This window comes from Xiphophorus hellerii, chromosome 14, assembly GCF_003331165.1.
Source record: "Xiphophorus hellerii strain 12219 chromosome 14, Xiphophorus_hellerii-4.1, whole genome shotgun sequence".
NCBI lineage: Eukaryota > Metazoa > Chordata > Actinopteri > Cyprinodontiformes > Poeciliidae > Xiphophorus > Xiphophorus hellerii.
The window spans coordinates 22,660,006-22,683,181 of NC_045685.1; the positions used below are offsets into that span (position 1 = coordinate 22,660,006).

Consider the following 23,176-nt stretch of genomic DNA (forward strand, 5'->3'; position numbering starts at 1 on the left):
CTTTATTCATCCCAGCAGGGAAATTATTTTGTAGTTACAGCATAGAGACAAGACACACAACAACCACCACTGAGTAGCAATTGTAGACAAAAATAAAATATAACATGCTGTCAATATAAAAAGCAACTTAGAGCAGTCCTTGCAAAGATTCAAAAAAATGCAGATGCAGTATGTATATGTAAATATATGTACAGCAAGTGTGCCACAGTCTTAAGGCACTAAATGACGAATTTTCTATAGCTTATATGTATAAGTCATGTAAAATTCTAAAGTTTTAGTTTGTACTTGAAGCTAAAATGTATGTTGTGATTGTAAAGGTGATTTTTCCGGCATACGCCGTCGTGAAAATGGTGCGGACCCCTTCACTCACTGGTTCTTCGCTTTCGTGCTTTTACACTGAAGTTTCTCAAACCGGAAACACCTAAAGGTCATATCCGTTCACCGATGCTAGGAACGAAAGTCGTGTATGGAGGAGGCTAAAAATAAATCTTTAATCGACCCGTGGAGCTGTTTGAGTTGTGATAAGTGGACTTTTACCACACTTTTACCGAGTGGTATGTAACTGAAGTGAATGTAAAAAATGCAGAATGATGAGAAGTCGCTGCTTTCGGGTTTCATTTTGACCGTTTGTGTTCCCCTGTAGCCGAGGGAAATATTAGCATCAACGTTGCTTAATATAAAATTAATCTGTAACATTTATCGACTGCTGACGGAGCCGAATGAAAAATGAGATGTTATAGCGATATAACATATTTAAGGATGCGTCTCGATGATTATTTAATATTTGTTTTACTATATTCTGTGATTTTAATTTTTGCTTGAGAATTGTTTATGCTGCATATGGTTTTCCAGGTCAAATGGCGCTAGCACAGCCCCATTATAGCTCGGTTTCCTTCCCCCCGTTTGCCGAGCAGCTCTGTAACAACTCCCTACTGTCATGAAGGCTGTTTGGATGGAGCTGTGAAACAGTTTATACCGGATTTTTCCGGTGGGATTTTCCCACGCGAAGAATCATCTAACTCAGTGGTCCGGGCCGCGCAAGAAATAATGAACTACTTCCGGATCTTTTATTTTGAAAATCCTAAACCAGATTTTACCGGTTATGTAACAACATCGGAGTACTGCCCCCCCCTTTTTTTTCTGTTGTCTGAAATAAATAAAATAACAAAATATTGAAAATCAGACACAATTATGCATTGTATTTTTTTTTTTTACTTCACATTAATTCAGAAATGTGCCATTAGAAAGGGAGAGGCAAATGCTTTATCCATGTTTGTTGAGATTAACATATTTTAAAATGCAACCTTTCTGCTCTAGGCTCCAGGTCTTTATTAGACTTATTACTAGTCACGAAGCTCTGTTACAGATTATTTGAGTTTTAGGACTTGTCAAGACAAATATAATTTTATTCTCTTAAAACTGATTGTATTATAAAAATTATGGCCAGTTGTAGTAAACCAGAAGGTTCCAACAGATACTACCATCTAAAATGACAAACCTGTGGTGGCTAAAAGACTTTCTTAGTTGCTTAAGCAAATACAACAAAATCAAAACAAACAAATTCTAGGGATGTATTAATTCCAGTGACAATGTTTCCTCCATTCATTCTTAAATAGTGGAAACATTGGTCTTCTATTCTTTCTCACTTATGTGAGAAGAGTTGGCTAATAGGCAGGGAACCTCTAATTGTTGGATTTCATTCATCCACCAGGCTAAAGTATAGCCCCAGTCGCTAACCCCAATCTCTGTTTCTTTAAACTTTTCAGCTTTTCTTTGCTTTTATAGAATTGCAGCCTGTGTTGTGCTCCTGGGCACCGAAGAAGCCCCCCATGTTGGCGGGCTTCCCGGGAGCTTGCCACTGCCCAGAGGGCAGGCTTCATCTTTCCAGTTGGGTCAACTAGATCTATGAACAATGTCCTCCTGGTCCGCGGCTGTCCTGTGACCTGAACGACAAACTCCCAACGCACCTGCTGCGGACTTACCCACAAAACCACCTTCGCCGACTGCTGTGGGCATCGGTCTCCTGAACCTTCTGAAGACCGCTGACACCATGTCTCATCCCATGTATAATCCTATCAACCCTGGTAAGAGGATGCGTCCCCAAGGACAATATGTACACTCTGGTGGACAAATTGAGATGAACCCTCAGAGGCCACCACCTCACCCTGGCGCTGGTTCCAATTTCGGCTCTTCTGGATCTACTGCCATCAACTGTGGACCATCTGGAGGACCTATACCGTCCCTTCTGAGTTTACCAATAACCTACAGACCTGAGAGAAGTATGGTACCAATAGAGAAGGACATAGGCCAACGTTTGGACTTGAACATCAGCAGAGCCAGGGAGGAGGCTATGCAAAATTCTGCAAGCCGAAACACACAATTTATCAATGTTCAAAGAGACACGTTTCCATCCACAAACACCGGGATGCAATTATATTTGCCACCTCCTGCTGCTCAAGTGAACAGACCCTTCACTGTTGATAGAGGCAGCACCTCCTTGAACTGGGCCTCGGCGGAAGAGTCGTCAAAAATGTATTCTTCTGCTTCACCCAGCTTTCTAGGCAGTGGTGAAGGTGGGAAGCAGACATTTGCTGGTTTGGGTAATTATGACACTTCTATGTCTGACAAATCGGCACCTCCTCAGGAGACCATTAAATCTGCGTACACTTCAGAATCGGCTGTGGACATCCTCCAGCAGTTTGGGCTTTTGAAGGAAGACCTGCACCACCTAACGTCATACCACAAATATCAGATCACCCCCGACAACCTGCCTTTCATCTTAAGGCAAATCCGACTGGAGAAGGAGAAGAGAGCGCCAACTTCAGTTCACTCAACATCCTACGGTGAAGCTCAACCCATGAGGAGTATGGGTGAAATGGACCCCAGAGGGCCAGTGTTGGATCCAGATCAAGTAACTTTGACGGTTGTCAATCAAAGCAAAGTGATTGACTATGGACATTCCTCAAAATCAGAGTTGTCCTCTTTTAGACAACTGAACAAGGATACTGATTTAAGACAACTCATGTCTGAAGTTCCATCGAAGAACCCAGAACCAGCTCACCAGGCAGCCTCTGAAACCCAGGTGTCCAAACCACCCTTGAGTTTGATCCGTGGAGTGCATCCTGGGCGCCCTGGGCTCGTGCTTATTGGCAGCAGTGTCCAGAGTCATGATGACGATCAGCGCAAATCTACAGGGCAAGCCTCAAAAGCTCCTGATCTGGAGATGAAGAATGAAACCAAGGGTGGACCGAAGAAGCAGCTCCAGATGCACCAGGGACGTCGACAGCCTAAAAATTTTCCTGCGACAAAGCCACCACCACTTCTACAACACATGCGTCCTGCTCCACCTAATCGAGGGCCAAGCAAGATGGATGCCATGACTCGTGCTGGGCCGCCAAACCATCTGCCGCCGCTAACCCTGATGGAAGACTGCTCTGCAGCAACTCCAAGACTATTTCCTCATACCTGTTCTCTTTGTATTAAACAATGTACCAATTTGAAGGTGAGTGGATGGTTGCAGATTTCTCCTGTAGCAAGTAGGATATGGTTGGTATGTGTTGGACATATTCCTGATGATTTTTTTTTTTTATTTGACAAAATGAGAAGCTTATTTTAAGGAAAGACGTAGGTTATTGTTTAGCCTAGACTGCTAACAATCATGCTTTCAAAACTTAGGGTTGTGTACCAAAATGTTTCTACCTTTGATGATTCTGAACTATTTTGTAATTCAAAGTAGTAGAATTTTGCTATTTTGAAGTCATTTGATGGACTGACACTCATCAGAAAACCCCTTTTTAATTGGACCTATAGAGATTTATTTTGGATAACATGGATGTTACTAGATTCGCCATAGTTGTTTTATAACTGCATATGAAAGGATGTGGAACCAAGCTGTGATTCAGTTGACGAAAATGGAAACGAGTGTCTTTATGGACATGAACAAAAACAATCTGGAATAGCCGACAGATCATTGGGACTTGACAAGGTGTTTGAGTTTATTGCTGAAGGAGGAAAGAGGATACATTTTCTTTGGAACCATTTATAACTCCTGATGTCGGAGTTAAGAAGACATATTTTTTAAAACAGAACTTTCTGTTTCATTTAAAGTTTGTATTTTTGAAATATAAACATTGCTGAGCCTTGCAATAACAAAGCCCTGTGTTTAAATCCCGGCCTCGGGTCTTCCTGCATGTTTTCCCTGTGCATGTGTGCGTTCTCTCCAGGTACTCTGGTTTCCCACAGTCCAAAAAGTTGCTGAGGTTAATTGGTCTCTCTAAATTGCCTTTAGTTATGAGTGTGTGCATGTATGTTTTTCCAATGTATCTCTGCGTTGCCCTGCGATCGACATGTGACCTGTCATGGGTTTACATAGCCTCTCACCCGATGTCTGTTGGAGAGAGGTACTCACCACCATTGAAGGGTCAATGGCTATGGACAATGGATGGAATGGTCTCCCACCTTCTGGTCCACAGCCATCTCTTTCTTCAGCTACAATTGCCCCTCCTGGAGTGTTTTTATCCTGACATGATGCGGACCACCTTCCAGATGACCCTTCAGGAACCTCAAAGTCTGATGAAGACCAAAGAGATGGACACTGGAGTTCCCCAAGCCCCATAAGGAGTCTATCAAGCTTTTGCTTACATTGTGAAAATGTTGAAGACATTGGTTATTATAACCAAGATTTGTAAATTGTTGCATTCAAGATCAAATGTAATATGAATAAGTTTGGGTTTTATAGGGTACGGGTCCTTCAGAATTTTGCTAGCATTTCTTTTTCTTTTATTGCAAATAGCTGTTTAGTTCATTGAACATTTGAGATTTCAGAGATTTGTAAACATTTCTTTTTAAAGGTTTCACTGACTTATTTAGGGCAGTACTTCTCATTTCTGGTTGTCAAGGACTACTGACCTGCATGTTTTAGGTATTAACCTTGTGCCACACACCTGACTTGAATAAGTGGGTGATAAACAGGACTTGATGGCATGTAGAGGAGGTCATGCAATCACTCGAATCAGGTGGCACATCTAAAATATTTAGCGCAGTGATCACTGATGCGTGGAATTGAGAAAAACTGCTTTAGGATATGCTAACAAGTATGGTGTTTAAAACATTTTTTGTTGTGATTAGGACTGGCTCTCCCACCAGAATACTGTCCTTCATCGTGGGAACACCACACTCCTAAGGGAGAGGTTAGTCTTATCTTTTTAATTTATTTTTGTGTGTCTGGCTAGACACTCTCCACAATGAACTTTTTGGGTGTTGTAAGACAGGATCAACTGGGTCAAGAACCCTACTATAATGTTTGGATGATACTTTGTCTTTCAGGCTATGTCTGAGTTGACATAACTCATGTCTTACTATTGATGTTTTTGCTGAAAATGCTAGCCAAACGTTAGCCTGTTTGCTTGGTCTTACAAGTCAATAATTTGGCCTCTAAAATATTTCAGTGTTCTGGTTTATCATCCAGTGAGAACATTATGTAAAAAATTATTCTCCGTCATAAACGTGAGTCTTTAATTTGAATGTTTTAAAATGTATTGACTAGCATTTTTTGTCCTGGAAATATTCAAGCTCTACTCTCAGACCAGATCAAATAATGCAGGCAGACCGGACCTGCAGCAGCCAGTACAGCCTCTGTTTTACTGTAAACATCTTCTTACAGGGTGGTAAAACACTACATTGGGAAAACCAAACTTTTTAGAACAATGCATTGTAGCCTGATTATGTTTTGCAAAGTGTACACATAAAAGTTGTCTAAGAATTTCACAACTTAATTGCATGGTGTATCAAAATGTTGATACACCGCTGAGGGTATAACTTCAAAACAGACACATCAAGAACAAGAACAGTGGACTCCTGATATTTGTTTTGATTAGGGACCACAGCCATATGTGAATAGCTAAAATCTGCAAATACTGTACATGAGATCTTATCTAAAAATGCTTATAACTGCCAAATCAATCACCAAAAATACTCTATTATGCAGTAATATAGAGGAAGCCATCTTGGCACTACTGCAGAAAATCAACATCTACTCTCTCTCTTATCCACTTTTAAGGTCAACAGCCAGTCAGTGTCAAGGAAAATGCATTGTTGTGCAATGCATATAGCTCCTGGACTGGTGTGCAAACTCCAGCCAGTAGTGTTCCAGTCTCGTGTTCCATTTTAAAAATGACTCGATCTGAAGCGTGATATTATACCTTGGATCACATCCATTGTTATTCTGCAGGGCTGTTTTTTTTCCTGTTATTGTCCACAAACGAATCCCAGAAGTTTTGATTTTAATTGGTATGTTTGATTTTCCACAGATACCCCGAGTGGGACGGGAGGACTCCAGAGTTTTTTAGGTAACTCTGGCCTTTCAGCTGGATTGCATTAATAGTTATTGCAATAGGGATTCATGATGCATTAATATTGGTGTATATTTGCATGTTACAGTTTGTGTTGCTGGAGGGGGAGTGAAGGGAAAGAGATTGACTAATAGCTTGGATTGGAAAGACCTTTTATCCGAACTTTATTTGTGGCAAAAAAATTTTTTTTTCCAACAATCAAAACTATGGTGTGTTTATATTTAATGTCAAAATTAAAAATAATTCAACAAAAGTATAATAAACAAGCAGCTTATACCAATCGAACAAAAAACCCCAACCTCGTTTACATGAAACGCCAAAGGAAGCTGTCACAACTTTCATGTTGACATCTTAACATTGATTTAGTCAAAACCTAGAGTTTTTAACATCTGAAAAAATAACAAAAGTAGTTAAATTTCTCATAACGGATCAAACAAATCTGTTTTATCCAGAGTGAGTCCTCAAGTTCGTTATCAAGGTAGATTTTACTTATTTTATACTTTGTTGGCATTTGTGGACATGAATTATTGAAATCATTCTATCATCAGGTAAGTGATTGTCCAGAAGACTCACTGTGGATGAAATTCATCCATACGTCTGTCAGGAGAAAGAATTAATTATGTTTGAAGAGAAATTGTTTTCGGATGTCAATAAACCAAAGTTTGGGCGACAATACTTTGATCTTAAGAAGTTAATATTATCATTAGGAAAGATTTAATTGTCAATACATTCATTATCCTGACCCTCTTTTACAACTTTACCGCCACAGCTGATGGTAAAGTATCAGACAGTATCAGACACTGTCTGATACTTAACAGCAGACTCTTTGCACTTATGCAAAGAATTTAGTGTGGTCGTTTTATTTTTATTGAATCAAAAGGGTAGGGTAGTATTTATTTTCATATATTTTAATCCCTAATAGTTATGACAGAGTCTTATTGTGCTGTTTCTAAGGTTTTGCTTTAACTGTACTTTAATCCCTTTTTTTTTTTGTAGTGCTTCGGCTTTACATTCTCATCCTGAACACACAACTCCTGGCCATAATTTGCAGAACCGCCAACAGACATCATTTCAAGAGAACGTATTGCGTTCGCTCAGTCCTCACCGCCGACGTCGGTCAGAGGACAGAAAGGAAAAACAGGGCAAAAGATTTAGCCCTGCAAGACCCCAGAGTCCACTCCATCATCATGGCTCTGAAAGTAGAAGAGAGAGACGGAGTGGCAGATCACGGTCGCCGCACACCTCCAAACACACTCACAGGTGTGGAAAAAGACTTCTTTACAAGATGCAAACAGAATTTTATGGTATTAAAATGTTTTAATTCCCTCTTTTAGGCCCCGCTCTGATTCTTATGATCGCCAAACTTCGTCACACTACCGCTCACGTTCAAGAAGTTACGACAGACTATCCTCTCCCAGGAGGAGGGAAGCCGAGCGGTTGTCACCGAGGAGAAGCTATGAGCGCCGATCGTCTCCAAGAAGAAGCGACGAGAGACGCTCGTCACCGAGGAGAAGCTATGAAAGGCAGTCATCAGGAGAGAGATCAGTATCTCAGCATAGGAGGTCCAGAAGTGCCGACAGACTGGCTAAAAGGATCCTGGGAAAAAAAGGTTTGCATATCAAAGATTTTTAATCTTTAGCATTTAAAGAAGTTGGTAAACTCCTACTTTTAATTGACAAAATGTCTCTTTGTTTTCTAGCTGTTCAGTCTCTGTCCAAACAGTCCGACCTGGAGGCCATGGTTAAAACTCTGGCTCCCGTTTTACTGGCTGAACTGGTGAATTTAAAATCCTCCGCTGCCTCGTCATCCTCAAAGACAGAGAAGACCTCTTCTCATAAATCATCCAAGGCCACATCCAGCGGGACAAGCTCTTCAACAAAGCCTGCGGTTGGTTTCGTTAAGCAAATATGGCCGCTTTTTAAAAAAATCTGTTAAGCAGTTTATTAATTTATTTTATTTATCCATCCTCTCCTGGTTCAGCCTGGTAGATCCACGACACCTTGCATGGTGACGTTTTCTGGTGTGTTTTCTTCTCTTTCACACACCGACATGGTCGAATCCATGGAGAAATATGGCAAAGTAAAATCTCTACTTATGTACAGATTAACAAAGAAGGTATGTATTTTCTTTCCTCGTTTACATACTGTACATCTGCTTATTTTGTTGTACTCTGCCTATAAAAAGTATGTGTTTTTTAATTTTGCATTGAAAAATCAATTGGGATCAACAAAATAAGTATTTTTGACAAAATATGTACAGAAATCCTTTCTCAATGTCAAAGTAAAAACATATTTCTACAAAATGAAAATTAAATAAAAATATTTAACCTAAAATGACAGATTAATTCCCCTGAAGTCAGTATTTATTAGATGCCTTTTTGGTTGTAGTTCCACTATGGAGCTATGTTCAAGCTCAGTCTCTACCTATGAGTTCTGGGCTTTGACTGGACCACACCAGAACATCCATCCAGTTTGGGGTGGATGAAAATTTTATTTTATCGTTTTCTCCTCTAGGCGCGTGTGATTTTTGAGAAAGCAGAGGACGCAAAGAAACTGCAGTGCTTGACGAGGTGCATCGTGAATGGATTGCCCATCTTTGTTGACAAGCCACTGGTACTTCACTTTGTCCACACCTACACTAATGTTACACCTTCAACAGCTCACTTACAATGTATTATTTATTTATAGGGCATCACTTTGAAGAAGTCTCTGCAGAAGACAGCTCCACAGAAGTAAGTTATGCCTCAGGATACTCAGTTTGAAATGCTTAAAAAAAGCCAGATTATGAGAATAAATTTTGATGTTTTGAACTAAAACAATTTGCCAAGGTGCTTCATTTCTATTTCCTCTTTTTACTGACTTTCTTCTTCACAGAAAATCTGGTGTCTCAAGTTCTGGAACTACCAAATCCCACGTCACTGTGAAAGTGAAAAAGCCCGCATCGTCCAAAACTAAAAACACCACAGTAGGCAAATTTGTCTCAAAAGCAAAAGTCTTGGTTTCCAAAGCAAAAGGCATCTCAATAAAGCAGGTCTCTAAAACTGTCAGCAAATCCAGTACAAATGCAAAAAGTACTGGGAAGATGGTTGGAGGGAAAAATGAGGCTTCAGTGGTTCCAAAATCCAAGCTTGCAAGAAAGAGACCTCCTGCTCATAAGGCTAAAAAACTGGTGATGAACTCAAAACCCGTGAGAGATGGTGTTAAATCTGCACCCATTAAGGCCTCAAAGGTCAGAAAGCAGCCTAACAAAACCATAGCAGGAAAAACTTCTAAACCAAAAACCACCGTCACAGCTGAAGAGAAATCTGCAAAAGCTGAAGAAAAATCTGTGAAATCGGAAGCAAAATCTGTAAAAACTTTATCAGAGAAGCTGAAAAGTACAGTGACTTCCAGTTCTGTGGAATATTGGAAAACCAAAACTGAAGCTGGGCAAAAGCGAAATTGGTCTCTAAGGAAGGCAGATGCATGGCGAGGTTAGTTTCTACTAAAAAAAACAAAAGAATTGCTTTGGTTTTTTATAACATTTTGTATGGATACGGCTCAGTTGGGTCCTTGAAAATATTTTCTCTTTTTTTTTTTGTACAGTTTTTCAAACACCAGCAAAAGCTTCTGCTGAATCCTCCACCATAACATCTGTCAGTGATCCGGGTAAAAATGTTGCTGAACTTCGCCATGTGGATGATAACAGCTTCAAGACTTTAACAACAGCAATTAACAAGAACAGACCGGCCACATCTGAAAGCAAGAACAAAGAGGTAATGGTGGCTTTATTTATACTTTCAAAATAAGTCTTGATTTTCCATCAAGTGTTAAAGATGGTTCATAAATACTTTTATTCAGAACTTAACTATGACGCTGTTAAACTCAGTTAAGTTGCTCTTTAATCAGGGAAAATGATTTTTTAACAGTTTTATTTTTGCTTTGCAGAGCACTACTGTAAGCATGACAACTCCTGAGGATGCAAAACAGAAAAACCCACCGCATGCAAAAGTAAATGTAAGTTTTTCCCTCCCTTTTTTTGTCTGTTTTGTACATAAGAACAATATCTTTCTTGCATTTTGATTACAAAATTTACATAAATAGTTTTAAAGTCTGACATTTTATCTCCACCCAGGACAAAACTATTAATTCTTTAGGAGAATTTGGTGAGCTTGACTTTTACTCTGGAGATTTCGTAACAGTTGATGAAATTAATGAAGACGTTGAAGACATGGTTGTAGAAGTTCACCCTTCCTCATCTAAGCCAACATCCAGAGAGACAAAAGACGAGCAGAGTTCAGCTTCCAGAAAGACGTCAACAAAGTCAGCCTCTTCCTCATCTAAGTCTTCAAAAGGCAACTCATCCTCTCGATCGACATCTTCATCAGCAAACAACCAAAAGAGCGTTCATGAGTTCAAGAAATCTCAAACCAAAACTACTTCTGCCAAGGGAACTAAAAGTTCCTCCTCACTTTCAAAGTCTGTGAAAACTCCACCTTCCTTTGGTCAGAAATTTCAGTCAAACCAGAGTAAGCGTCCCGTTAGGTCATCAAAACCCTCATCCTCGGGCGGAAGTGTCTGTTCACCGGTGGCAGCCACTAAATCATCTGTAAAAACTCAGTCAGTGCATAAAAAGGATGTAAAACCTGCACAGGGTGCAGTGGCAAAGTCTGACCACCAGGTGTCAGCAGAGAGCTGTTCTGCAATAAAAGATGAATCCATCAACGAGATGAAGAAAACCCAAGCAAAGGGTAAGAAAAATGGAAAAAGCACAGAGGAGAAGACGGACGATGAGAATAAACAAGTCCTTGATTCAATCAGTGAAAAATCTGATGAACAGAAAAACAAGGAGAACCAAGACAGAAGAACTGAAATTCAAATACCTGGATCTGAGCAAGACCATGTCATTCAGCAGGGAGCTGATAATGACAACGGTCGATCAGATGAGTGCCAGGAAATGGAAGTAGATGAGTCTACCAAGCTGCAAGACGGTGCACTTAAAGATCAGGCCGCTGCAGCTGATGATGGAGAAGAAGTTCCCACAATGACGCAGGTTTCTGAAAATGATGAGACTAAAGAAGCCCAGACTTCTGACGGATCATCGGTCAGAGATACATCTGATAAAAACCAAGTGACAAGTGAAGAAACCAACCGGACTCCAAATAGCAGTGGTGTAAAACAAAAAGATGATATCCTTTTATCAGAGAGAGTCTGTGAAACCTCCAAAGAGGTTGGTCAAACTTCTAATGAAGAAGACCACAATGGCAGCAAAGACACTTTGAAAGACCTGAAACTTGTAGTTTCCACTGACCTACTGTCTAAAGCAGATGATGAACCTGCAGATGAAGAGTCTTACGAGGTCATAGATTCATTGGACGATCCACCAACAATAATTCAGACGGAATCAGAACAAGCAGCAAGAGATAGTAAAATCGTCTCTAGAGATCTCAAACCAACTAGACAAGGTCAGTCAAAAAGCAAAACCTCTGAAGGTGAAAATGAACAATCACCAAAGGAACAGGACAAAACAAAGCCTCCAGTACGAACAAAAGACAGCAAGACAGAAAAAGAGGAAGAGAGTCTTAAGGATTTAGAGGAAATGGTCTATGAAGTTGTAGACTCTGTTGAAGACGATTCTGTTAAAAAGCCCTCAACCACAGGGAGTTGTAGTAGGAGACGAACACCAAGAGGAAACAAACATGATGAGAAGACATCAACCCCGGTAGAAGAACCTAAAAAATCTGACCGCAAAGAAGAGGACGTGTTCACAGTTTTAGACTCTGTGGAAAAGGAAAGTCCCAGTGACAAACCAGTGGTGACGAGATCGACTAGAGGAAGAAGACAAAACGCAGCAAAGAAAGTTGAACAAAATACTAAAACGAAGCAAGACAAGATCCCCACAAGAAGACGACACACACCAGTCAGAGATTCAAAGGAAAAAGATGGTGAGAAAACTCCAAATAAAGATGTTCCTCTAAAGGAAAGTGCACCAACAAAGACGAGTGACACTGGGGAGGCGGACGCTACTCATCAGGAACTGGACAATGTTGAGTATGACCAACCAACTACACAGAAACCAACAAGAGGAAGACCAAAGAGGGACAGTAAAACTAGTAAAAAAACAGTGGAAGAAAAAGAAGAGCCTGTTTATCAGATTGTAGATTCTCTAGAACAAGATCAAGAAAAAAACATGGCTGTAGGATCCAGTCTGCAGAAAGAACGTGAGACAAATGACGATACAGTTTCCTCACAGATAAAAGATCCACAGCAAGCTACTGGAGGGGAGGATGATGAAACAGGGGCCGCTAAAGAGGATCAACCTGCAGAAAAACAGAGGAGTACATCAAAAATAGACTTTAAGAAAGAAGAGAAGAGGAAAGAGTCACCAAAGACAAATAATGCAACATCAACAGATGTTTTATTGAGCCTCAGCGCAGAGAAGGAGGATGGAGCGAGTGGGAAAACGGCGAGCGATGAAACAAAGAATCATGAGGAAGATATGGAGAAGATGGAAGTCGCTACTGATGAATCAGTGATTCTACCTGAGAGAGGAGAGAAAGACGTGTCGGATGCTGCGACTTACAACAGAAAGATCACAGAGGAAGAAACTCAGGAGGTTGTTGCTCCTAATGAGGCAGAAGAGGATCGACTGGAAAAGCAGGGAACTCAGGAGCAATCAGTGGGTCGTCTACAGGCACAGGTACAAACATTCAAGTTTTGATTCAGTAAACAAAAAAAAACAAAACAGCTCAGATGATTGCTTTAAGCTCCATTAATCCACCATGTTTCATTTTAGAATTTGTCGACTTCAGATGAAGCTGGTAAAATTGACGAGAAAGAAGATAAGGAGGAAAACGTACAAACTTCAAACTCTTCTAAACGTAAACATGACGACAACACAGGTTTGTTTTCTATAATTAATAAGCAATGATGGCGTCTTTCAAAAGGTAGTTTTGCAGGCCGTTAGTCCACACAAACAAGCTGGTTTTTGGTTTTCATAAATCACAAGTGGGGAGTATTGGCTTCTTTTCTCAACAGTGACTGATAGGTTTGCATTAAAATAAATAAAAGTGAATTAATGGCTTCATGGACTTTTTCAGCCACAAGATTTTAGATTTAAGTAGAACTAGGATTTTTATATTCTAGTTGTGGTGTTTCATTTATTTGCTTTATTCATTATGTCTAAAATCAGAAAACTCAAGAAATGGGAAGGACTTTAGCACAGATTTATTTGCAAAGTAGTTAATTTGAATTCTTACAGAACGAGGAAAAGTTGTAAGATGTTTTCATGAGTTTTCATTCTTCTTCAGTTGTTGATAAACGGGAGAAAGAGTTCGTTGAACCCGAAGCAAAGCGATCCTGTTCTCAGTCTCCGAATGTTCCTGTGGACTTCCAGCTGCCTCCATTTAATCCCAGCAATCCTATGGGTGAGAAATTCACACATTTAAAGAAAAAATAAAAACGAAAGAGAGATTGAAATTCATTCAATTGAAATTCATAGTCGTGTTTTTTTCCCCTGTTTGTTTCCAGGTGAGGAATTTGTGGTTCCCAAGTCTGGATTTTTCTGCAATTTGTGCTCCATTTTTTATTTCAATGAAACCACAGCCAAGAAAATCCACTGTAGCAGCCAGAAACATTACGACAACCTGCAGGTACGCACAATCACCTTAATAAAAAAAAGAAAAAAAAGACTTATAAAACTAATTATTGGCTCATTTTTGCTTTCCCATTTTCTTTTTTCTTCTCTCTCAGAAACATTACCAGAAGCTAAAACTGAAAACTTCATGAACGACGACTCAAAGTGTCCAAGAGTCTTTCTTCCGACTGATCAATTTACAACTGCAGTTAATTTTTCTATAAGAAGTGAAACCAGAGACTTTCATTCACCCATTTTATGTGTTCATCATGAACCATGATGGCATCAGTCAGAACATTTTTTCAATCTTTTTCTTAAATCTTCTGGATTTTAATTTTTTCGTGCTTTCTTTAGTTTTAGATGCAAACACTGACAGACATATTCTAAAGTTTAAGTGGGGAAAAAAAGAAACATAGTTCCTTTCCGTTCTGGGAAAGTATGGAAAAGTTTTTGTATAATGAATCTTGTTTAGCCCTTTTTTGTAAATGTAATGTCTTTCCTTCTTCTTGCCTTACTCCCTTATTTGCTTTTTTGCAACCTTCCTTCCTCTGTCGTTTTGTCTTTGGTTCTGCTGTGTGTTTTTTCCTTCCTTTCCCTCCCTGTCCCCTATTTTTTTCTTTTCTTTCTTCCATTGTCATCTTCTTGTTTTTTCCTTTCTTCTATGCATCCTATTTTCTGTCCATCATTCCTGTCTCCTCCACATCTCCTCCTTTCTGTCTTTTCCTGGCTTCTGTACTAATTGGTACAGCAGCTACTAGCTAGTAGTAACTAGTAGCTTGTTTGAATCTAGTGCTTGTTTGATGCCTGTACCAACTGGAACCTACTAGCTAATAGTTGGAACTAGAAGTTAGTAACTACTAGCTAGTACCAACTAGCTTCAAACAAGCTAGTAGCTAGTAGTTGCATCTAGCTAGTAGCTTCAAACTAGAAATTATTACTAGAAGCTAGATGCTACTACTCGCTACTTGCGAGTAGTAGCTTGTAGCTTCTGCTAGCTACTAGCTGGTTGTGTCCAAACTCTCTCCTGTTTTTCCAAAATCCTTTCCTTGTTCTTTCCATCCTTTTTTATCTCCTTCATTTCCTTTTAGTTTCTTCACAGGTTCTATACTTAAACCCTGTTCATTCCAGAAATGTCATCTATAAATTTATGGAGAAGTTTGTTTCATAACTTAACCCGAAAATAAAGAATTTAAAACTAAGAAAAAATGTAGTTTGGAGTTTTGTGAATGATGTGGTGAAAGCCTGAACAACAGTACTGAACTTAAACAATTTTAATATTTGACAGTGAATGTCTGATGTAATTATGTGTTTATTTTAAGAAAGTTATGGTCCCATCCATGTTTTCACATGAATTTTCATGACTCATGAAAACCTGCCTGATAAATGACAAGTGTTTTGATCTTGAGATAGTTTTAAGTTTAGTCTCTTCATAATGCCTTTGGTTTTTATCAGTTTTTATGAAAGCACATTGAAGTAGTTATTGTCGTATGATGGCATTTAAGTGCCGACTGATCATTAAAAACAAAGTGAAAACTGCTGAACTAGCTCATCACTGTAAGTCACCGTAATGACTGGAGGAAGTCATTAGTGCAAAAATCTAATATTGGGATTGTTAGTGTTACACAAAACTCTGACTGTACCTTCACTATGCTTCTACTGTAAAGCATAAAGATGGGAGGTTTGTTCTGTAGGGATGTTTTTCTGTGAAAGTAGCTTGTTGACTGTTTTGCACAGAGCGTTGTATAACAGTAGGCAAATGCAGATTATAATTATTTAAGAAAACATCCCACAAAAGACCTAAAAATGGCTGTTATCAAACCCATCCAGCCTGACTGACCATATCAAACTACATGAGAATAATTCATTACAGGTTTGCCAGGAAGTCTGGGGATTCCCCTTCTGTGTTTACCAAATTTTTATAATATACAATTTCTCCACTTTGAATTTTTCAACACTAATCCCATGTGGAACATTTCCTCATGCAAAGTAGCTTCCTGGATCATCATGTAAATGCTCACTGGATTCCTAAATTCACCAGACTTATTTCTCAGTATTTGTGTAAAGACTCTCACTCTGCCACCATGTTTCTCTTTGTGCTGTCGCTGCTGGTCAGCGGTTCGCAAGCTTCACATTTTCTTGGCACTATGATGACTTACTACCCAGGGGAAACTCAAACTAACGGATACGTATCAGTAAGTGGGCACTGTTTGTAACGTATGGCTGCCTTTAATGCTACTTAACCTCTATGTATGTAATCCACAGGTGATCCTTCGCTACAAGCAGAATTTTGTCGGGTGCTCACAAAGTGACACCTGGGACTGCGATGGCAACTGTGGGTCTTGGACTCAGACGCTTTCATTAGCCAAAGTGGACGAAGTTAGCAGTGAATGGTGTCAGACAGAAGGAATCATAATTTGTCAGCTTCCCAACAACACTGGATTTCAGACTAAGTGAGTCCATTTTAATGTCTTACCAAATGTAGTATGACTATTTAAAATCACAGTTGAGTGACTGAGTGTTGAACTTACCTGTATAAATTGCACTATTACATTTTGGACTTTGAATGTCATAATATACACTATAGTGGACACCTGTGTATTTGTGGATTCACCTATTCTAAGGGACATAAGTCCAAATAATTTGAAGAAATACAACAGAGAGCTTATCTAAAATATTCAAAATAAAATACAATTTGGGAAGCTGAAATACCTAATGGACAATGGTGGTGGGAGTTTGACAGCTATCACTTCAAGAGCTTCCCATCATCATAGTGTGGATGTTTGCATGAATGGGTGACTGAATGTAGCGTGAAGCACTTTGGGGTTCTCCAGATTTGATTAAATACAATAAAAATATGGAGCTTCTATCTCTATGTGGTGGAGAACATTCTCTGCACCTGCATCACCGTGTGGCACGGTAGCTGCACTGCTGCTTAGAGCAGTCGCTCTGCAGAGGACTGTGGGGAGCAGCCTTTCCTCCACCTCGGACCCGAACACAGCAGGAGGGGGCCGCTCCTCATCATGAAGGTCTCCCCCCAGCCGCTCCACTCAGGCAGGAGGCTGAGGGGCATCCAGAGCAAAACCACCAGGCTGAGGAACCGTTTCTACCCTTCAGCCGCCAGACTGCTGGACTTAAACTGCACCTAATTCAGCTTCATCTTAGTTTTTATTAATCTATTTATTTATGCACATTAGTAGTATAGAGTACTCCAGGAGCGCCTGTAGGATATTATCACAGGGTACACACACTGTGTCACTGGACCTGACCCACAAGAGCACAGTCACATCTCCAACACGCATCAATTAAAAGTGAACCGGCGAAAGTAACTCTGTCCCCAGTTTATCAGCTCCTGGAAATACAAATAAACCTTTTCTTGTTGGGCCTAACAAATGTGGGAACACACACTACATCAAACAATTTGTAAAGTTTGAATACTTCTACGTAAACTTCCACTCCAGATTGGATGGCGGAGGGTGGATAAACAGCATTTCAAATGGTGTTGGATACTGGAGAGCTGTGGCTGCTGTTGAACTGAGGAACCGGTCCGACATTGGCAAACCCAACACATCACCACAGACCACCATCCTCCCAGCTTTAAGGTAGTTCTATTAGCATTAGCATCTTTGTCATGTTATAATCAAGTCAACTTCAAACTTCAGCCTTTTATTGAATTTAATAAAACACAACTTTTCATACCCCTCTGGGCATCGTTCAACTATGGATGTAATCCTTTTTTATTTTCTCTCAGAGTACCAGGAAACTGCCCAAGAACTATTAACTTGTTGACCTTTGACCCTGATGGAGATGAGGTTAAATGCAGATATGGGAAAACAACAGATTCAGAGTGTAACCCCTGTAACCCTCCGCCTGTCCTCAATGTCTCATCAGTAAGTAACAAATGTTTGTGTAATTAATAAATTATGCAGTTACTGAAATGTTTTACTTGTGTCTCATCTAAATATATTTAGCATAGCTATAGGTTGTTAGGTTGTCATTAATTGTGTTAAATCTACTTCTACCATCACTAGTTTTATTTCAGTTCTGCTTCTGCAGAGTCACATTTGAATCTATAAATAAACAGCATAAGTGTAATTTAAAAAGGTGGGCATAAATTAAATCAGGTATTTAACTTTCTGTCATGTAATTTAGAATATTTTGGTCTCTCTTCTTTTTGCAGTCCTGTTCTCTGACATTCAGCTCCCCTGTAAGCAGCACCAGCTCTGAACATCGTTACGCAGTCCAGCTGGTGATAGAAGATTTTCCCAGACAGACCATTACTCTGACTGAAACCGGCGGCTCACAGGAAGTGAAAACTACCGGCGACGCCATCAGCAAGATACCTTTACAGTTTGCCTTGAAAGGTACGACCCCATATTTAGATCTTCTTCTACAGGTACAAAAGGGCTTTGTTTGATTTTAAAAAAGTCAATTTCTTGACTGAGCTTTGATCTTTGATTTCCTGAATTCTCTCTGTCCATTGCTTTGTCTAAATAAACACACAAATTGCATGAATTTTCATTCTGAACCAAGATATTCAGAAAAATTTGAGTCAAACTGTTGAACCTCATAAATGCTGAGAGATTTAAAGTCCCAGATTTGGTTTTCAAACGGTCAAAAATATACAATTTGATCCCAGAATCCTCTACATTGGGCCAGTCTTTCCATATTTATAGCAAAATGTAACAATTCTGCACCCTATACGGCAGCCATTTTGAAAATGGTGGATATCTGGGATCTAAGTATCTATGCCACATTTGGTGCTTGTATCACCATTAGAAAGCTTCTACTAACGTATTATTTAATCTGCTGCACTATTTGGTTTCATATCTGTGTTTCTCGCTTTTTCTAAAACTCTTCAGTGATTCCTGAGGTGCCATCTTGTGCTGAAGGATCCTATGTGGCCAGATTTGTGCCTCCAACTCCAGACAACAGAGCTCAGAAATTCATCCAAGTCAATAAGGTGCTGGAAATCCACATCAGAGCAGAAGCAACTCATTCCAAGTAAGTGAGGGAATCCATATCACAGGCTTCAAATTTTGACCTTTTTGCTGCAGAGATACTGTAGTTTACTTCAGGAAATTTAAATGGCAAATTACTGACAAACACAAACATTAAAAACGCAAAAATATTAACATTGGAACAGAAAATACATTTATCCTGAAGCTTTTTTCAAACTAAAAAAAAAAAAAAAAATCCTCTTAAAGTGGACTTATTATATAAAATTGACATTTTGTTTGTTTCTGTTCTTCCATTTGAGTCTCGACTGCTTCTGAAAACAGACCAAGATCTTTAAAAAGTTCCCACAAACCTGATTTTGGTATCTGGAAAATTTGCAGGAATGTAGTAACATCACAAATCAGCAGGGACTACCCGTCACCTAGCAACCAAAATGAAGCCCAGCCCGTTTACCTAGCAACCCAAGCTGATCTCCAGCTTATTTTGTTAACTGGTTTTACCGCTGTATGTGCTGTACAATGGCTGCTGGAGAAGACAAGTGTTTTGTTGTTGACTCACCACCCAGAAACCTCTTGCTACATTCAGAAGGCTCCACTTCTGCTCTTCAAAGATGTATGGTTGTATAATTGCGCAGCTGTTTGCCAGCCATTTTCACGTGCGGCTGATATTTGCATGACGACTGCAATATCTGTTTCCTGTTGAAGCGTTACTGGACTCCTGTTCAGCGGGCCTCACATGGTATCTAAGAGTTCATCCGGATCAGGAAGCTTCACCCTGAGGTGGACACCATCCGCAAGAGAAAGTGGACAGAGCCACCCCATCTGTTTTGTTGTCGAGACGAGGTTAGTACTATTATAATGTTGGATGGACGTCACACAACTTCAAAATGAACAGAAAAAGTCTGAATATGTTAAACAAAAACAAAGAGTTAAGTGATCATCAACCAGATTCATGTGAGTTTAAGTAAAATTTTTAGAGATATTGCTCAGTTAAGACAAATAATAGACTCAATTTCAGAAAGAATGAAGAAATTAACATTTTAAACCTATTTAACTGTTGCTTTGAGAAGCTTCAGTTTGGTAGCAATGTCAGCGTTCTTCAAGGCTGAATGGTGGATCAACAGGTTAATGATTATAAGATATTGATTTTGGACTGAGTCCTAGAGAGTCCAGAACCTAACACCACTTTTCTTCTTTGATTGATTTTATCTTTTTAACTGCGTCATTTTATTGTGCTTTGAATTAAATTCTTAATTAGTTACGGTTTTGCTTTGTCGTCTTATTTTTAAGCTTTCTTTTAACTTACCAGCTTCGGCTGGTGCTGAAGTGCCTTGGTTCAAAAGCACCATCCTTTTAAAAATCCCCATAAATAATCAGAAATAGCCAAAACTAGACAGTGTGTTTTAATGTACTCTTTTCAATAACATTTAGGAATTGGACAGAAAGAAATTCATGGCTCTGTTAGAACCTTGTGAGGCTACATCTGAACATGTGATTTAATCTTCTGTATTGGTTTATTTCCACAGTTTCAACAGTAACACCTACCACTCTGACCTCCGATGTGTCACTGTGACCGTTGGAAACTGTAAGTTAATTTTGTTTTTCTTTTAAATATTTTGTTGGTTATTTCCAAAACTGATCAGCTGGAATTGTACCCATGTTGTCTAAAACAACCACAAAAGACTCAAACAATGTCAACTGTAACCAACCAATCAATCCCCATCAAGCTCCAGTGACTTCAACCACAGCAACACCAGTTTCATTACCAACATCCATGACCACAACCACCCAAAAACAAAAAACTGAACCCATGATGTTAACAACCATACAACCCAATGTTGACACCGACACCCAGACCAGTGTCATGACACACCACCTAAAAATCCTTAAACCATTAATGCACACAGTGGAAACAGCTTTAGCACTCCTTCCTGATGTTCACTGTTGGGGTTCAGCCAATCAGCAGTAAGGAAAATTGTTGCTGATTGGCTGACGTCAACGCTAGTCAATAGCGAGTGAAGTAGCATTGGGTATTTCAGTTACCAAAACTGCATATTTTTATATTGTAGACTTGCGCTACAAAAAAATGTGCAAAAGGTTGGATTTTCCTCAAATTTAACCAGAGATTTAAAATTAATTTAGTTAGTTTACTTTATTCACGACACACATCGGCCTATTCTTTATTTATTACAGTGAATCTCTGATATTCACAATGTTTATAAACCTGAACTGCCTTCCAAGAACTGAATTGAGATTTATGACTCCTTAAAACTGCCTATTTTTATAGTTTAAACAAAAATATAGTTTGTCATATATTAATATACAGTGGAAAAATCTTGGCACTACAGCAGAAGAAAACATCTATAGTCTTCCTGGTTTACCCTCTTTGGGTAGAGTCAGTGTAAACGAATGCCGCTCCTGGATTGGCTGCTTTGAACACCAGTCAATAGAAAGTCAAGCAGCATTTCACTTTTACAAACCCATGTTGCATTTTCTTTAAAATTTCTTATTTATGCTCTATGAAAAAAATCCCAGATAATTCAGATTTTATGCAAATTATTTGGAGTGAAGTTTCTCAGAAAAATCCAGGTGTTCACTGTAAACCATCAAATTTCAAGTTCAAAATGTAATAATTCAAGTTATGGAGGTAAGTTAATAATCCACTCTACTCATAACAACCATTAAACTCCCAACAGTATTTAAACCAACTCAACCTTCCCTCCGTCGAACGCAGCTCCTCTAATTACTACGACTCTGTTTCCAGATTATGTTGTAGCTCTCAGAGGGAAGATCTCAACCACATTATCACTGGAGAATGATTATGATGCTCTCGTCAAACAGGTCAGTAACTTTGTTGATTCTGCTGGTTTTACCAGTTTACTGTCAACTAAAGGCCAGTTTTTCCTTCCTTTGGTTCAGTTCAGATTTTTAGTTTGGTTTTGTTTCTAATGTCTGAGGACAAACACTGATCACTTCCTTCTTTATGTGGAACTGATGACACTATTTGTATTTGTTTTTTTTTTTAAAACCAGATTAAGGATGAACTGACTAGACGACGGCTGCACACAAGCATGAACGTACGCCTCCGCAGGACGGCTTGATTTAAATTTGGGACACACTCTTCGTACCTATACTTCTGCTGAGTGATGCATTTCCTGAAATTGGGATCTATCGCTTTTTGTTACATATTATGTTAATGATCACAAATATTTAGTTGATATATTTCTGTTGATATCCACTGGAGAAGGATCTAATCTCCTTCCTGACGGTTTAAAAATAATCTGGAATAGACCATGAATGGATGGACGGGTTGTTGAGCAACTTTTTTGTTATCACAATTATTTGTGTCTGTTAGTTTTTATAACTTTCTTCTATATGAAATAAACAATTGTAATGTTGATCATCATCTGCATAAATTTTTATTGTTTCAGATGATTAATTTCATCATTTAATTTAAAGACTCTTCACAGATGATCCGTTTTATAAACTGTCAAATATGTTTTTTTTTACAAATATGTTAAAAAAAACAACAACATTTTTTTATTAAAGTAACACTGCAGCTTTAATGAACTAAACGTTGGATGAAATTTGGCATGACCTACATGTTGAAGTGGCAGAAATCTGATTTATTTGGATGAAAAGATTGGAATTGCACCGTTCAGAGTGACGTGTAAAAGTCAGTCTGGGTTGCTTTTGCCTGCGGTGTGAAATTTAACACAAGGAATCAGTGGACTAACATGAAACGACCCTAATGACAAATATAAACAACAGAGAATTAGCAGACTGTGGCAAGACCATCATATTAAACCTGGGAATGAACAGAAAGAAAACACAAACACGTGTGGATCTGACACACAGTTTGCTGGTAACTCAAACGCACGAGTCTAGCATAACGGAGAAATGGCTTGTGGAGAAATCCTACGACCGCTAAGACCTGACGGCTCTCCATTTTGGTTGCAGGTTGTTCACCCAGCCGCCCTGCACACCAACTGAAAATGCAACAAATGTTGCAAAGTTGGTCTTAAATCCACCTGAGTCTTCGGGACGATCAGGTGTGAAAACTCGGTAATTTGTTTGAACAGATTATAGGGGATCATGCATCCTTTATGCCGTCTGCCATGTTTCCTGTGGAAACTCGAGACAACAGAGCTCAGCTTTAACATGGAAATCAGCAGCTCTGGTGGTGATTTCCATATGTAGTCTGTCTAGTTCACACAATCAAAGTTTGCTTAGAAAAACGATCACAGAGCGAGCTTT

At 39.2% G+C, this 23,176-nt stretch overlaps 2 protein-coding genes across 3 annotated transcripts; both read left to right on the forward strand.

Moving 5' to 3' along the window:
• Nucleotides 1-422: 422 nt before the first annotated feature.
• On the forward strand, nucleotides 423-15,163 carry LOC116732540 (zinc finger protein 638-like). Of its 2 annotated transcripts, XM_032582784.1 has the most exons (18): nucleotides 423-554; nucleotides 1,786-3,502; nucleotides 5,128-5,189; nucleotides 6,309-6,347; nucleotides 7,347-7,610; nucleotides 7,685-7,959; nucleotides 8,050-8,237; nucleotides 8,331-8,465; nucleotides 8,864-8,962; nucleotides 9,038-9,081; nucleotides 9,224-9,822; nucleotides 9,935-10,104; nucleotides 10,277-10,345; nucleotides 10,464-13,028; nucleotides 13,125-13,230; nucleotides 13,639-13,755; nucleotides 13,859-13,980; nucleotides 14,081-15,163. In XM_032582784.1, the coding sequence occupies exons 2-18, from the start codon at nucleotides 2,051-2,053 to the stop codon at nucleotides 14,114-14,116; spliced, it is 6,342 nt and encodes a 2,113-aa protein (XP_032438675.1). In that variant the 5' UTR covers nucleotides 423-554; nucleotides 1,786-2,050; the 3' UTR covers nucleotides 14,117-15,163. The 2 variants fall into 2 exon arrangements, with proteins under 2 accessions (XP_032438675.1, XP_032438676.1); XM_032582785.1 differs by lacking the exon at nucleotides 423-554 and having other exon boundaries at nucleotides 1,137-3,502.
• Nucleotides 15,164-15,294: 131 nt separating this feature from the next.
• Nucleotides 15,295-22,325, forward strand: LOC116732541 (uncharacterized). Its single transcript, XM_032582787.1, has 10 exons — nucleotides 15,295-16,156; nucleotides 16,227-16,414; nucleotides 17,423-17,563; nucleotides 17,713-17,851; nucleotides 18,142-18,325; nucleotides 18,824-18,965; nucleotides 19,625-19,762; nucleotides 20,446-20,504; nucleotides 21,684-21,760; nucleotides 21,952-22,325. The coding sequence occupies exons 1-10, from the start codon at nucleotides 15,944-15,946 to the stop codon at nucleotides 22,018-22,020; spliced, it is 1,350 nt and encodes a 449-aa protein (XP_032438678.1). The 5' UTR covers nucleotides 15,295-15,943; the 3' UTR covers nucleotides 22,021-22,325.
• Nucleotides 22,326-23,176: the final 851 nt, after the last annotated feature.

Excerpts from the sequence above, each read along its gene's own strand:
- LOC116732541 (XM_032582787.1), top strand. The coding sequence starts at position 15,944 with ATGCAAAGTAGCTTCCTGGATCATCATGTAAATGCTCACTGGATTCCT. Across the intron at positions 17,564-17,712 it reads ACCATCCTCCCAGCTTTAAG|AGTACCAGGAAACTGCCCAA; the intron begins GTAGTTCTATTA and ends ATTTTCTCTCAG. Across the intron at positions 21,761-21,951 it reads ATGATGCTCTCGTCAAACAG|ATTAAGGATGAACTGACTAG; the intron begins GTCAGTAACTTT and ends TTTTAAAACCAG.
- LOC116732540 (XM_032582784.1), top strand. The coding sequence starts at position 2,051 with ATGTCTCATCCCATGTATAATCCTATCAACCCTGGTAAGAGGATGCGT. Across the intron at positions 9,823-9,934 it reads GAAGGCAGATGCATGGCGAG|TTTTTCAAACACCAGCAAAA; the intron begins GTTAGTTTCTAC and ends TTTTTTGTACAG. Across the intron at positions 13,029-13,124 it reads TGGGTCGTCTACAGGCACAG|AATTTGTCGACTTCAGATGA; the intron begins GTACAAACATTC and ends GTTTCATTTTAG.